Source organism: Bubalus bubalis, chromosome 7 (assembly GCF_019923935.1).
Source record: "Bubalus bubalis isolate 160015118507 breed Murrah chromosome 7, NDDB_SH_1, whole genome shotgun sequence".
NCBI classification, from domain to species: Eukaryota; Metazoa; Chordata; class Mammalia; order Artiodactyla; family Bovidae; genus Bubalus; species Bubalus bubalis.
In genome coordinates, this window is record NC_059163.1 from 6,910,515 (window position 1) to 6,926,698 (window position 16,184).

General features: G+C 42.5%; 1 protein-coding gene across 4 annotated transcripts in view; it reads right to left on the reverse strand.

Moving 5' to 3' along the window:
* CC2D2A (coiled-coil and C2 domain containing 2A) overlaps positions 1-16,184 on the reverse strand; it is a 131,544-nt gene that overhangs the window by 13,009 nt on the left and 102,351 nt on the right. For all 4 annotated transcript variants that reach the window (XM_044945624.2, XM_006054939.4, XM_044945626.2 and 1 more), the window contains 4 exons: positions 12,951-13,127; positions 7,710-7,913; positions 4,028-4,117; positions 2,128-2,241 (listed from right to left, as the gene is read on the reverse strand). In XM_044945624.2, the coding sequence (XP_044801559.2) occupies positions 2,128-2,241; positions 4,028-4,117; positions 7,710-7,913; positions 12,951-13,127 (585 nt within the window). The remainder of the gene's footprint in view (positions 1-2,127; positions 2,242-4,027; positions 4,118-7,709; positions 7,914-12,950; positions 13,128-16,184) is intronic.

Below are 16,184 nucleotides of genomic sequence, written 5' to 3' on the forward strand. Positions count from 1 at the left end.
ATTTTATTGATATAATTGGCGTACAGTGCTGTGTAAGTCTAAGGAGTACAACATAACTTAACTTACTTACATCATCAAATGATGACCACAATATGTTTAGTGAACATCCATCATCTCATATAGATATCTTTAAATACACAAGAAAAAAATTTTTTTTCTTGTGATGAGAACCCTTAAGATTTACTCTCTTAACAGTTTTCATTTATAATGTACAGCAATGTGAATTATCTTTAGTATATTGTACATTGCATCCTGAGAACTTGTTTTATAACTGGAGGTTTGTACCCTTTGATTACCTTATCTAATTCTAACTCCCCAGTCCCCTGCCTCTGGTAGCCACAAATCTGATCTCTTTTCTTTGAGTTTGTTTGTTTTGGAGTATAATTGACCTACAACACTATGTTAATTCCTGGTAAACAATATAGTGATTTGATATTTCTGTACATTTCAAAATGACCATCGTGATGTCTGGTTATCATCTGTTACCATATGAAGACATTACATAATTGTTAACTACATTTCCCATACTATACATTGCATAATGAGTAGCTGTAACTCATTTATTTTATAACTGAAAGTTTGTACTGAACCCTCCTCACATATTTCTCTCCTCGCCACTGTCCGCCCTGGCCTCTGGCAATCACCTGCGTTTTTTGCTGTATCTATGACTCTGTTTCCGTTTCATTATTTTGTTAATTTACTTTGGCTTTTAGATTCCACATTACATTATTTGTCTTTCTCTGACTTATTCCACTTAGCATAGTACCCTCTAGGTCCATCCATGGTGTTGAATGGCAACATATCTTAAGATTGGCTGAAGCATGATTATTGATGGAAATAAATAGTAACTGGGTTTTCTTTTTAGAGTGAGCAAGCTTGCCTTTTAAGTATTTAGAAGGCTGATTATATCTGAATAAAACTTCTAATTCCTGTTTAGAAGGAAAATTCTAAACAGAATTTGAAAATTCCTGTTTCTAATTCAGGGATTGATATTTGATACACTTTTATAATTATGTAAACGAATAGAAAGTACTGTGAAAGGATACTTCTGAACTCTTGACGGTTGAGTATACCCGAGGAGGGGTGGGCTTGGGAGTGAAAACCTGCAAAGGGATGTTAACTTTTTATTCAGAATACTCGTGTATTATTAGACCCTCCTTTTACAGTGTGCATTTATTCATTCATTTATTTCTTGTGTGTGATTTCATTGATGCTCACTCTAGGCTTCTGGGGAAGGCGGGGTAGAAATTACCATCCCAACTTTCTTTATATGAAGCTCATAGTTGTCAAGCAACTCGTTTAGTCACACAGCTTGTGAGGAGTGGGCAGAGCCTTGAACCCGGGCCTGGGGACTTCTAGTCCTGTACTCTTTTCCTGGTTCCAGGCTCTCTGGAAGACAGAGATTGAAAATAACTTAGGGTTCAGTTGTGACCTTGCCTGTCTAGCAGAAGCCTGTGCTGTCTCATCACCAAGGATTCCCAGAGCCTGGGAGCCTGTTTTCTGAAACACTTTTAAGTTAAGCTGCTTCAATCCATGAGACTTTAAAATTTGTACCCTCAAACTACTCCCAACCTGCCCCCAGTTTAGGGGTATTTGCAGTGGGCTGGGGAAACAGATTTTAGTAGTCTCTATTTCCGGTCTAATAAAAATAACAGAGACACCAGTACATGGCATGAACATTCTTCTCTTTGCCCCTGTGGTTATCTGCCTTGTTCTGCTTCGCATGCCAGCCTAACAGCAGCTGCTTGTGGAAGAAGCAGGTGTGAAAGGATCTCTACCCCAGCCACACTTCTTCAGATCCTTTCATTCCTCGGCATGAATAACACTCGATCGCTGAGGGAATCAGAACTCTTAGTAAGATGGGCGGGAGGGCAGAGCCAGATGGGGGTGATGGGTGGAAAAGGGCTCAGATTTGCCCAGAACATCCTCAGAAGTATAGGGCTCAAGTACCCCGAAAACCCTGTCTTGTCTCATCACTGGTTTTCTCTCCCTACTGTGGCTTCTCTGGGCTACTTTCTTTGCAGCTCCAAGAACTGCTATGAAAATAAGTCCTGCCCATGACCTGGAACATAACAGCACCATGTTAGACAATGACCTTCTCAGAGAGAGCCAGCCTAATGGTCCTACCTCGGGAATAGCATTGCCCGTCACCAGCCAGGCCTTCTTTCCCATGGAGAGGAAGTAATTGCATAGTAAAACTGCGTGTTCTTCTTCATCTCCTGCCAGGAGATCGAGAAATTGCTGAACAAAAGGAAAGAAAAATTATGTTCATTGGCTGCTTCACTCTAGACGGGCTGTAAAGGATTTTTAAAAGTCACTCTTAAAATCAGTGGTTTAAAAGATAAGATATATTGTTAAAAAAAAACACCCAATTTTAGTTGGACATGGTGTTTTCTCTGACATTTCAATGACATGAATTTCTAGAATCGATTATGGGGTGGGGTCAGGGAGATAAATGTCAAAGTTTCAGTTTTCATGTTGAACTTATGTATGATAGCCCTCTATGTGGAGAAGGCAATGGCACCCCACTCCAGTACTCTTGCCTGGAAAATCCCATGGGCGGAGGAGCCTGGTAGGCTGCAGTCCATGGGGTCGCTAAGAGTCGGACACGACTGAGCGACTTCACTTTCACTTTTCACTTTCATGCATCGGAGAAGGAAATGGCAACCCACTCCAGTATTCTTGCCTGGAGAATCCCAGGGACGGGGGAGCCTGGTGGGCTGCCGTCTATGGGGTCTCACAGAGTCGGACACAACTGAAGTGACTTAGCAGTAGCAGTATGTGCTAACACTTTCTTTTTAAAGACTTTATTTTCTAGAGCAGTTTTAGCTTCACAGCAATGCTGGAAAGAAGCTACAGATATTTCCCATGTTTTCTTGTTCCCACACATGCACATCATCAACATCCCCAACCAGAGCGGGACACGTGTTAGAGCTGATAAACCCACACTGACACAATAATCACCTAAAGAGCATAGTTTACATACAGGGCTCCCTCTTGGTGTTGTACGTTCTGTGGGTTTGACCAGTCGGTCATTGTGGTATCATGTGGTGTGTTTTCGTTGCTCTGGAAATCCTCTGTGCTCTGCCTGTTCACATCCTGACCTCCCATCCCAGTGCCACACTGTTTTTTAAGCACACTGCATGAGTCAGTTCAATGGATCCTGGAATAAACCTTTGAAGGCCATACTCTCATCTTCCCATTTTACAGATGAGGAAGTGGAGGCACAGAGAGATGAAGCAATACCTAGGAAGTGGAAAGCTTGTCTGGCTCTAGAGCACATAGCTCTTCTATTCATTGTATGTCTTCTTTTAAATATCTTAAGGTTGTGAAATTTTATCTCTAAAATTGTCAACACTGTGTTTCTAAAATATATTGGGGAACAAATAATTAAAAGTGTACTCAGTTTCTTCCTTTTAGAGCTATTCTTCAAAGGGAGTTGTATATCACAGTTCAACTTTATGCCAACACAGTACCTGAGATCCAGAAGCCAAATGAATACCAGTGATAATACATGTTTATACCATTGAAGACTCATTTTGAAGTTTATGTAGCTGGCATACATTGTAAGTTCCAGGAGGTCAGAGGCCATGTTTATTCTGCTCATAGCCTGAACTCTGTACAGTGTCTGACATGTATCAGGGGACCAAGAAATACTTACTGCATGAATAATGACATGCCTTAAGAGGCCCCCGTAAATTAAGGAATATGCAATTTCCCATGTAATATAAAATGTGATTTTGATTATTTTATGAATAAAACTTTGGGGGAACAAATCAGCATTAAGACATCTGAAGTAGGTGTGTGTGTGTGTATATGCACAAATAATTAGTTTTTGCGTGACTCCTGAAGTATGGGTAGATTGAACCAGGAAGAAAAAAGTATTTCGGAATGAATTTAGTTCATTCTGTTAGACAGATGGCCGTGTAGACTTTTATAATGACTAACGGGTGTTGCAATTTAAAACTAAGCAAGCCATTTACTGATATTCCATGAAGCCAGCACGTCTGTGAGGAAGAATACTTACATCCGAAGTGCTCCACAGGTCACAAACACCAGCAAAGGAGACGGTGTCGGGCAAGAAAGGAATCAGAGACACGTATCGGGCCACCAGTTCCTGTTTAAACAAAATTAGCTGTAACTATTTTCCCAAGAAAATAGAAAGCTGGATCCTGTACCTCATTTCTTGCAAGAAAATTTCATGTATCACAGACATTTATGTGAACAAAATGAATCCTCACAAGTGCTAACTAAGTGTTGTGTTAATAGTATCTCGTTTAATCCTCTCCAAACATCCCGAGGAAGACTATTGTTATTATCCATCTTTTACAGATGAAGAAAGCCTTTTACAGAAGGCTCTTGTGTATCTTTGAAATGTCCTCGTCTTCTTTTTCCTTTCCCCTTACTGTTAGAACTGTTCCTGAGCACCCGTTTCTCTAATAAGTCCTGGTTCTGTTTAGATAGCTGTTGTTCAGTCGCTAAGTCGTGTCCAACTCTATGCATTTAGAGGATGGTGGTATTTAGAAACCAAGGCTGGTGCATCACTGTGGTTGCCATTCATATTTCTGTAATTTCTAAGGAGGACGAACATCTTTTTATATGCTTATTGGCCCTTCATGTTTCCACTTCTGTGACTTTGTATTTAAGTATTTTGCATATTTTCAAGTTTATTTGTAGTTTTCAAAAAATATATTTTGGTTACTATTCTTTTGTCTAGTATATGACTTCCCTGGTGGCTCAGCTATAGATATCCTCTCCCGACTGTGGCTTGTCTTTTCATTTCCTTTGTGCTGTTCTTTCGTTAGACTCAGGTTCTCAGTCGTAATGTGGTCCAGTTTATTCTTTCTCTTTATAGTCAGTGCTTTTTTGTGGCTTGTTTAGTGATCTTCCTATATCAGGTCTTATGGATAAAAATGCCTTTCATATTTACGTTCTCAGCCTATCTGTTGAATGGTGAGAAGCAGGAATTGCTGTTTCTCTTTTCTCCATATGTGAAGTCAGTGGTCCCACTGCGCTTGTGTAATAGTTCTTCCTTCACTAATTTCCAGTGCCAGCTTTGTCACACATCAGGTTTGTGTGGGTCATATTTGTGTAGCTCTATTCTGGATTTTTAACTTCTCTTTCTTTATCTGTGTGTCAGTACGCTTTTACCTTAGTGACCGTATGACATGGTAGATCTTCCCACTGAGCCCTTCTTACTCTGCAGGATTATTTTGCTATTTTTGGCTCTTTGCGCTGCTGTATAAATATTAGAATCACTGTGTCAAGTTCCACTACAAACTGTTTTAAAAATCTAGCTTTACAGTCTGTGTTTTAACTGGAAAGTTTAATCCCTTCACTTTGATTGTGATTACTGGTAAATATTTAGGCTATTTCTACTACCTTATTCTGTGCTTTTTATTTTTCACACTTTTTCAGTGTTTTTTCCCCTCCTCACTCTCTTTACTCCATTTTGTTATTTTATCTTCTGCTAGTTTGGAAGTTATACCCAATTTTTAAGATTCTTTTAAGTTGTTTATCTAGAAATTTCGATTCTGAATATTTAACTTAAACTCTAAAGTTGGGCTTTCCTGGTAGCTCAGATTGTAAAGCGTCTGCCTGCAATGCGGGAGACCTGGGTTCGATCCCTGAGTTGGGAAGATTCCCTGGAGAAGGGAACGGCAACCCACTCCAGTACTCTTGCCTGGAAAATCCCATGAATGGAGGAGCCTCGTAGGCAACAGTTCATGGCGTCGCAAAGAGTCGGACATGACAGAGCGACTTCACTTTCACTTTCTTTCTAAAGTTAAAAACATTTATCTTTGCCCTTGGAAAATATAGGGCATTAAAATAGTCTCATCAATCCATCCTGACATATATACATGTTTTTCAGGATTTTTGTTTTATCTTGATTTTTCAACCACACAGGTTTTATATTATTTCTATGAAGACAATGCTTGTTGAAAGTGAAAGAAAGTGTCAGTCGCTCAGTGATGTCTGACTCTTTCCGACATGGGCTATAGCCTACCAGGCTGCTCTGTCCATGGGATCCTCCAGGCAAGAATACTGGAGTGGGTAGCCATTTCCTTCTCCAGGGCATCTTCCCGATCTAGGATCGAACCCAGGTCTCCTTCATTGCAGGTGGATTCTTTACTGTCTGAGCCACCTGCTGCTACTGCTAAGTCGCTTCAGTCATGTCCGACTCTGTGCGACCCCATAGATGGCAGCCCACCAGGTTCCCCCGTCCCTGGGATTCTCCAGGCAAGAACACTGGAGTGGGTTGCCATTTCCTTCTCCAATGCATGAAAGTGAAAAGTCAAAGTGAAGTCGCTCAGTCGTCTCCGACTCTTCGCAACCCCATGGACTGCAGCCCGCCAGGCTCCTCCGTCCGTGGGATTTTCCAGGCAAGAGGACTGGAGTGGGTGCCATCACTTGTTGAATTCTACACAGATTTCCTGTTTTCTTTACTTGTCATTATGTGTTGCATCTAGGATTTTCTGAGAGCCTTCCTTCTCTGTCCCTAAACTGCTATATTAATAACTCACTAGCAGGAGTTACTGTCTTACAATCCACTCTCCAAAGACAGTTATGAGTTACAGTGTTCAATTAAGAATAGCCTGTTCAAGACTTTGTATGATTGTAATACCTTTATATCATGAAAGTTTTGTACCTGGTCTTATGTCCCTGGATATGTTCCAGTGTCTCCTGGTTTACAGTCTATGGGAACTTGAATAGCATTTGTATCCTACTGTTGTGTGAAAATTGTATAAATCTTAATTACCTTGAATTGGTTCATTGTGCTTTTCAGGTCTACTATATCCTTCTACGTCTCTATATATTCATTCTATTAATTTTTCAGAGTTTGATATTGAAACTCCAACTAAAAATCTTAATGTATCTACTTAAAAAAATAATTGTAATATATAGTGGAACTATATGGTCTGTATTTTCCAAGTCTCCTATAAATGTATTATCATATTTTGATAATTTAAAAAAATTTAAAAAGAAGTTAAAAAAAAAAGATGGTGCAACATGTTTATGTATAAAATAAATAAGCTGGAAAGGATAAAAAGAGTAGTCTATTCAACACACAGTTCTGTTCATTTGAGACTCTGATAGGTGTGGTTCTTTACAGGCAGAGAACGATGCGCATTTAACAGCCTGGTAGGGATGTGCTTTGTGGAGATGTCCTAAATGCTGTACTCATGGGGAGCGTCTTCCAGGTGTTAATTTTCCAGCCCCCAGTGTAATGTCAGGGCCACAGTAAGCACTCAATAATTAATGAATTCACTGAACAAATGGAGCAAGGGTTATTATCCTTGCTGGTACCTTCAGACTTTTGTAAGGAAAGTAAGCCTCGTGGTACTAAAAAAGATCTTTATCATTAATCACTAATGTTCTTGACATAGTTACTATCCTAAGTACCATGAAATATAGTAATTAAGAGGGTAACATACTGAACTTTGGGCTTCCCTAGTGGCTCAGATGGTAAAGAATCTGCCTGCAATGCGGGAGACCTGGGTTCAATCTCTAGGTTGGGAAAATCTCCTGGAGAAGAGAATGGCTACCCATTCCGGTATTCTGGCCCAGAGAATTCCATGGACGGAGGAACCTGGCAGGCTATATACAGTCCATGGGGTCGCAAAGCATCAGACACAACTGAGCGACTTTCACATACTAAATTTTAAAACCTTTTAAGCGCCGATACTGATTCGCTATGAAATGCTTACCGCTGTTGCCTGGGGGTTGTTGGGGTAAGCATCAAGGAGCTCCTGAGGAGGGTTTAAAGGCTTGAGATAACGAGTGACGAAGACGGTCTTCCCGCTAATGTCAACCACTGTGGTGAGGCACTGCCGGCTGGGAAACTTCAAGGCACACTCAGCTCGAAACTTCTCTGTTGCTTGAAGCAATTTCTCATCTTCCTGAGAATCAAACTTCAAAAGGAAAGACGTGTATGATTACAGGAGATATGGTGGAACCTATTTGGATCCCACAGTCAACGTGGACTCAACATGTGCTTCATGAGGTGTGATTCGGTGACCCCCCTTAACAACACTGTCATGCCCTGGTGTTCCTGAAGTCTTATTTAATTGTATTTATAATCTAAAAATCAGATGGACTCATTAAAAATGACTCATTAAAAATTCAATGACATTGAAAGGAGATCAAACCAGGCAATCCTAAAAGAAGTCAATCCTGGATATTCACTGGAAAGACTGATGCTGAAGCTGAAGCTCCAATACTTTGGTCACCTGATGCAAAGAGCTGACTCATTGGAAAAGACCCTTATGCTGGGAAAGATTGAAGGCAGGAGGAGGAGGGGGCAGCAGAGGATGAGATGGTTAGAAAGCATCACCGACTCAATGGACATGCGTTTGGCAAATCCTGGGAGATAGTGAAGGACAGGGAAGCCTGGCGTTCTGAAGTCCAGGGTGTCGCAAAGAGTCAGACACAACTCAGTGACTGAACAGCAACAAGAAAGTAGTCATTAGGCATACAGCCATATGGAAAGTATTAGATTAATAAAGCAACACATAAAAATTAAGCTATGATGTACTAATTCTGATTGATGAGTCCAAGCAATAGTTTTATGTGTATTTTGATGTTGGTATTAGAGGGACTCAGAAACCTAATGTCTCAAGTGCAAAGCTAAAGCAGCTCATGTTAAAAGGATAACAGATTTATAAATATATATCCATACATCTGTGCTCAATTGCCTCCAGCTTTTTGACCCCATGGACTGCAGCCCACCAGGCTCCTCTGTCCATGGGATTTTCCAGGCAAGAATACTGGAGTTGGTTGCCATTTCTTTCTCCAGGGGATCTTCCCGACCTGGGATCGAACCCGCATCGCCTGCATTGGCAGGCAGCTTCTTTACTGCTTAGCCACTGGGAAGCAACAAGTATATACGGATGTGTTAAAAGGTTTTAATCCAGAGCCAATGTAATAAATAACACTAATGAGCCTGAAGTAAAAGGAAGCAGAACTAGAAATGTGAAGTGTATAATACTTAAACATTTAAAAAATGCTTTTAAAAGTGGTTCTCTGATCCAAGCTGAGCCAAATCTCAGACTTTTTAAAGTAACTCAAGCAGATGAAACAGATTTCACTTGTCTCTGGACATATGGTGTCATTTTTCCTTAAAGGCATTGCTTAAAAGTAGCATGAATAAAGCAGTGTTCTTACAAAATTTTTGTTGTTTAGTATAAAAATTTATGTATGGTTGATTACTTACTTTGACAAACACAAAATTTTACTAGAAAGTCAACTTTTAAGTAAGGTTTACATTCCTGGCAGTGCTTGAAAGTTGTTTTTTTTTTTTTTTTTTTGAGTAGGGCAATACCTCCAGACATCCCCTTCATACTTTTTATTTATTTTAGCATTTAAAGCTGCCGACATATTTGATTACACTGTTCCCCTCACAGATTAGGACTCCTGAAGTCAGGGATTTTGTTTTGATCTAGTTTTTTTGTTTAAATCTTCAGTATGGAGGATACTAGCCAGCACATGGTAAAGTGTTTAATAAGTGTTACCGAATGAATGAATGAGAGCACAGATAACATCCCATTACTATTTTATGACTTTTAATAGGACCTAGAATATAAAATTGTTCTTTTTTTATTCCATAAGTTATGGCTTTAAAAAAAATTTTCATTGGAGGATAATTGTTTCACAATATTGTGTTGGTTTCTGCTCTACAACAACATGAATCAGCCATAAGTATACATCTATCCCCTCCTTCATGAGCTTGGAGTGTTCTTGACTTGTCTTATATTGGAGCTGAACTGTGGTTCCTGTTTCTAATTTGATGGCTGTACTCGAAGCAGTTGGGGGGAGATAGGATGGAGGCATCTCCAAAACCCTCCTGGGCATTCTCACAAGACGCCCACTCACATCTGAATCTTAACATTGTCATTACACCATCGTCATTATGACCACGTATTCAGCACAGTGCCAGGACTCGGTAGCTACCACATAGGTGTCATGATGAATTTATAAGTAAATGAAAAAAAGTGAGCTTATAAAACTTCAGTATGGGTGTGTCACAGACGCTTAGGGTAGAAATAATCATAACCTTAAAGAGATAGAGAATTATGAAACAAGGGTGATGTGAAAAAAAGCATCCTTTTGAATTCATCCCTGCTTCCTTTAAACTCATTAGTTTATATATTTATCCATCTATCCAATTATTAAAAATATTTGCTGAAAGTCTAAAGGGTCTGAAGCAGTCTGGATAAATGTATATAAGGCAGACCCCTCAAGAAACTTCTAGTCTAGTTCAGTTCTGTTCAGTTCAGTCGCTCAGTCATATCCAACTCTTTGTGACCCCATGAACCGCAGCACGCCAGGACTCCCTGTCCATTACCAACTCCCGGAGTCCACCCAAACCCATATCCATTGAGTTGGTGATGCCATCCAACCATCTCATCCTCTGTTGTCCCCTTCTCCTCCTGCCCTCAATCTTTCCCAGCATCAGGGTCTTTTCCAATGAGTCATCTCTTCGCATCAGGTGGCCGAAGTATTGGAGTTTCAGTTTCAACATCAGTCCTTCCAATGAACACCCAGGACTGATCTCATTTAGGATGGACTTGTTGGATCTCCTTGCAGCCCAAGGGACTCTCAAGAGTCTTCTCCAACACCACAGTTCAAAAGCATCGATTCTTTGACGCTCAGCCTTCTTCACAGTCCAACTCTCACATCCATACATGACCACAGGAAAAACCATAGCCTTGACAAGACGGACCTTTGTTGGCAAAGTAATGTCTCTGCTTTTTAATATGCTGTCTAGGTTGGTCATAACTTTCCTTCCAAGGAGTAAGCTAGTCTAGAGACCATTAATAAGGAATCAGGGGCTTAAAATACTAATACTTGACCAGAGATCCTATAGGGATAGACACTGTGTGCCAGGGAGGCATTAGAGAGAGGCACCTATCGGCATGTCCAGAGAGAAGAGTGAAACTCTGGCATCAGCACTGACTGTTGGCATTCCAGATCGAAACAAGTATGTACTGGGTTGGCCGACAACTTCGTTTGGGTTTTCTTTTTTTTTTTTTTTCGTTTGGGTTTTCTGTAAGCTGTTAGGGTAAAACATGAACGAACATTTCGGCCAACCCAATATAAAACTTTTTCTACCACATGGACCTGAATATCTGCTGTGCATTTTGACTCCATAGCCAGTGCTTCTTGGGAGCAGGGCCCATGTCTGAGTCATTCTGTGTTCTTCTCTGCACCGAGCATGCATAAGGTAAACGTTTAACAGGTATCTCATAATGGTTGTTAATACCTGTTTAAATTACCAGAATTACCATTTAATGGGCTGAAGCAGTAATTTAAGGAGTCGTATGCTAAACTGGTGAGGGTTTCCTTGGTTTCTCAGTGGTAAAGAATCTGCTTGCTAGTGCAGTAGACACAGGTTCGATCCCCGGGTCGGGAAGATGCCCTGGAGAAGAAAATGGCAACCCACCCCAGTATTCTTGCTGGAGAATTCCATGGACAGAGGAGTCTGGCAGGCTACACAGTCCATGGAGTTGCAAAAGAGGCGGACGTGCCTGAGCAACTAAACAACAACAACACATGCTGAGTTGGTAATCTGAGAAATGCCAGGCGAAAGCTAAATACTAAAAGGATTGGGGTTATTTATTATAAAACGAATAAAGGTAGAACCAACAAATTCACAGTTGATTCAACATGAAATTTGGAAGATTCTTAACTGGCTCAATTCCTGAACTTTTGGTTAATGTGAATACTTACAGAAAACTGAATGTTTCCTTTTTTCCCCCCCCTCTCTTTGAACACCTGTACTGTGGCAGCCCCACTGGCCAGAAATAAATGTCATAACCGCACTGCTTCTCTAAGGAGCAGGCCATGGGCTTATGGGCTTGGAAACAGTGGAAGTGGCTCCCAGTGTGCAGCTGACAGTCTGACATGTGACTTCCAGATTCAGAGCTAAATGAGAATCTTTCTGACAAGATGACATGGGCCCAGAGGCAAAACTAGACATGAACTGCAGACGTCTGTAGTTCCTGGCCAGGGGATTACACGTACATTAGGACCCAGCAGCTTCTATAACGAGGCAGAGGACAGAAGCAGGGGACGAAAGCTCAATACCCACTGACTGATGAACAGCAAAACAAAATACATGGTACCTTTTTAAGCATGTCACCCATCTATCAGAGGCAAGAAAGGAAAAAGAAAATAAGAGGAAGGCTTCATTAACAGAAGTCATCTACTTTAAAACACATTCGTTTTTACCGAGACAAGGTAGGGATGTTCAAATACGAGTTTCAGGAGTTACTACTGATTTTCTTAGACAATTCCATGAGTAAATCACTTAAGAAAAATCGCATGGTATGGCTCAGTGTGGGATGATGGTGGAGGGAAGACTAATCTGCTAATCCTGGCAGTTGCTGTTGAGCGGAAAAACAATTCCAGGTTATGGTCCCTACTGTTTAGGGCAAGAACCTCTCTCTCCTGAAGAACCTGCAGGGGCTCCCTGAGGGGTCGTTTCTGCTGCTGTGTGTTTAGGACGCCCGGGTCCTGTCAATGCACAAGGAGCAGCCGAGTTTGCATTTCAGAGGGATTTTCGTAAGCCCGCATTTTGGAGGTCTAAGAGAAATGCCACCTACAGCCACAGTGGGGCAGTGAAAAGCCACTGAAGGCAGCAGCTGACAGCTTAGATAATCTCATTTTAAGGAAGGAAGGCCACAGGGCTCTTAAAACTCCTGCAGTAGGAGGTCAGTTGCCTGGGAAGAATGCCCAGTGCAAAGGGCCCTCTGGTTTTCGGCCTGTTGGCCCCAGTCATAGTCTGCTCTCTCCCGGTTTGGAAGCTCCCCTCTGAATGTAATAATAGATGCTCAAGAAAGGAAACCTCTGCTCATCTGTTCAGTCTAATTTTACGAAAGCATAGCCTAGCAAGCCTCTCTCACGTTTCGTCCGCATCTCATATGGGATCCCAGAGACTACACAGTTACCTTTTCTCGAACCGACTCCCCAGGAACCAGCTGAGGCTCCAAGGTAATGAACAGGGTGATGTAAGAGCCTTCACTCAGGCTTCGGACAGAGTCAAAACCCCGGTCCATCATCACGCTTCGCTCCTTACTGTAGCCCAGGAGCACTGGGGGAATATCGATCTTAAACGTCCCATCGATCTGTGAAGAAAATACAACTAGTAAGCATCCTGGTGAGAGAGTGAGAGTGGTCATGTGTGGATGTGAGAGTTGGACCATAAAGAAAGCTGAGCGCTGAAGAAGTGATGCTTCTGAACTGTGGTGTTGGAGAAGACTCTTGAGAGTCCCTTGGACTTCAAGGCGATCCAACCAGTTCATCCTAAGGGAAATCAGTCCTCAGTATTCATTGGAAGGACTGGTGCTGAAGTGGCAACTGCAATACTTAGGCTACCTGATGCGAAGAGCTGACTCACTGGAGAAGACCCTGATGCTGGGAAAGAGTGAAGGCGGGAGGAGAAGGGGATGATAGAGGATGAGACGGTTGGATGGCATCGACTTGGTGGACTTGAGTTTGATCAAGCTCCGGAGGTTGGTGATAGACAGGGAGGCCTGGCGTGCTGCAGTCCATGGGGTCACAAAGAGTCAGACACGACTGAGCAACTGAACTGAACTGAAGCATCCTGGTGATTTTCCAAAAGAAGTTCAAAGGCAAGTCAGCTCCCCATGATGTGATGAATTCAGTAGAAACTGCTCAGACTGGTATTCAGGCCTCACCCGTCTCTCTAGGCTTGTCTCCTTAAGCCCCCTCAGCAAGGCTGTCTCTCTCCTTGCCTGCTTTGCTTGGCTCAGCAGAGCGTGTACTAGTTGTGCAGGTTGATACCCACACTAGGTGGTGGTTGTTCTTCAGCGGCTCAGTCATGTCCCACTCTTTGTGACCCCATGGACTGCAGCTCGCCAGGCTTCCCTGTCCTTTGCCATCTCCCTGAGCTCACTCAAACTCATGTCCACTGAGTCAGTGATGCCATCCAACCATCTCATCCTCTGCTGTCCCCTCTCCTCCTGCCTTCAATCTTTCCCACACTAGGTTGCCTGGGTTCAAATCCTGGGTTAAACCCCAAGTGACTCAACTTCTGCATTTGTAAAAAGGAAACAATAATAGTACCTGCTTTGTAGGGTAATTATGTGTGTTGAGTGGATTAATAGATGTAAAACACTAAGAAAAATGCCTGGCCCATGGCAAGCGTGAGCTGGCAGCCAGTCCGCTTTGCTGGGATGCCCAGCTCCCTGTCTCCACATTTTAGAATTTGAATCATTTTTCAAGGCTCAGGTCAGATACTATCTCCTTCGTGGTTTGTTTTGTCATCTCCGCCAGCCTCCCACGTAGCTTGCTTCTTTCATTTATCGCACTGACACATTCTGCCAGGCTTTGTTGTGTGCATATTTTTCATATACTTTTAGATTATTGTTCTCTGCACACAGAATCTGTATTGTGTTCCCTCTTGTGTCACCCTTCTCCAACAGGTAGCAGTGTTTGGTGTGCATACACAGGAGGCTGGATGCAGGCTGAATGAATTACAAGCCACTTACATAAAACGACCTAACTTACACAGACGTTCAAAAAGGCAGAACTTTTTACACCTTTGTAGTCAAAACAATCAAGTTTACGAAAGACTGTCTGGTGCCACAAAACTACTCAGGGCTAGAATTTGAGACTCACAGATTTTCTAAGAATCCAATTTTTATTTCAGTCTTTTGCGACATTTATTTCTCAGAAGACAGACAGAAAGAACTGAAGCTTTCAGTGACTGTGCCCTCTAGAGAGGAATGAAATAAGCTCTTATTTATTTTCCTCCTTGCTTTGGTGGGTCTTCCCTAGTGGCTCAGTCGGTAAAGAGTCTGCCTGCAATGCGGGAGACCCAGGTTCGATCCCTGGGTCGGGAAGATCCCCTGGAGAAGGAAACGGCAACCCACTCCAGTATTCTTGCCTGGAGAATCCCACGGACAGAGGAGCCTGGTGGGCTACAGTCCATGGGGTCACAGAGAGTCAGATACAACTGAGTGACTAACACTTACCTTGGAGTTTCCCTAAAGCCTGAACCAGGCAGATGAGAGGATGCAGGGGGAGGAAGAGTGTAAACACAGCGCCGTATAAACTTCAGCTGAAATGACAGATGGGCCAGGAGGCAATGGGCACCATCTCCAAATAGCTGAAGTGTAAGAACTTAAGACAGAGTTTCTCACCCTGGGCACTGTCGGTGCTGGGACCGGATAGCTCTGTTATGGAGGCAGGCCTGGGCCTTGTAGGGCATCTGCAGCTTTCCTGACCTCAGTGCACTAGATACCAGTTACGTCCCTCCTAGTGCATGAGTGCGTGCTCAGTGGCTCAGTCGTGTCTGACTCCGCGACCCCATGGACTGTAGCCCACCAGGCTTCTTTGTCCATGGAATTTTCCAGGCAAGAATACTGGTGTGGGTTGCCAGTTCCGCCTCCAGGGGATCTTCCCGACCCAGGGATGGAACCTGCATTTCCTGCATTGGCAGCCAGATTCTTTACCACTGAGCCACCTGGGACGCCCAAGTTCCTCCCTGGAACCCATTATTCATAGATCTCGGTTTGGAGCCACACAAAATGAACAGAATTCTGATGCAGTAATAATAATAGAAATAAATGGGCCACCAGGGAAGCCCAATAATAATAGAAATAATTGTATTTATCAGGCACATATCATATAGCTAGTTTGTCACCTTAATTAAACCTCACAACTCAATCGGCAAAACAAGTCTGTGGCAAAGAATCTGCCTGCCGATGCAGAAGATGCGGGTTCGATCCCTGGGTCGGGAAGTTCCCCTGGAGAAAGAAATGGCAACCCACTCTAGTATTCTTGCCTGGAGAATCCCACAGACAGAGAGCCCTGGCGGGCTACAGTACATAGGGTCACAAAGAGTCAGACTTACCGACTAGGCAGCAGCAACAACAGGGAGGAACTTGGCTCACGGCACAATTCAAAGAAGAAACTGATGACAGAGCGAATGGAAGGAGAGCAGGCTTCCCTAGAAGCCAGTGAGGTGCTTACTTTAGGGGACTCAACCAGAGTGTGGTTGTTACCAGAATATAGAAAAGCAGTTTACTCCTTTATCGGGAAGGGCTTTGGAGGAACTACTTCTGAGTACCCTTCCTCGTGTGATGCCACATAACATGGGAAGTAGGATTTGCAAAATGATGTGCTCTTTAAATTCTATTTTTCATTTCAAATCTAGT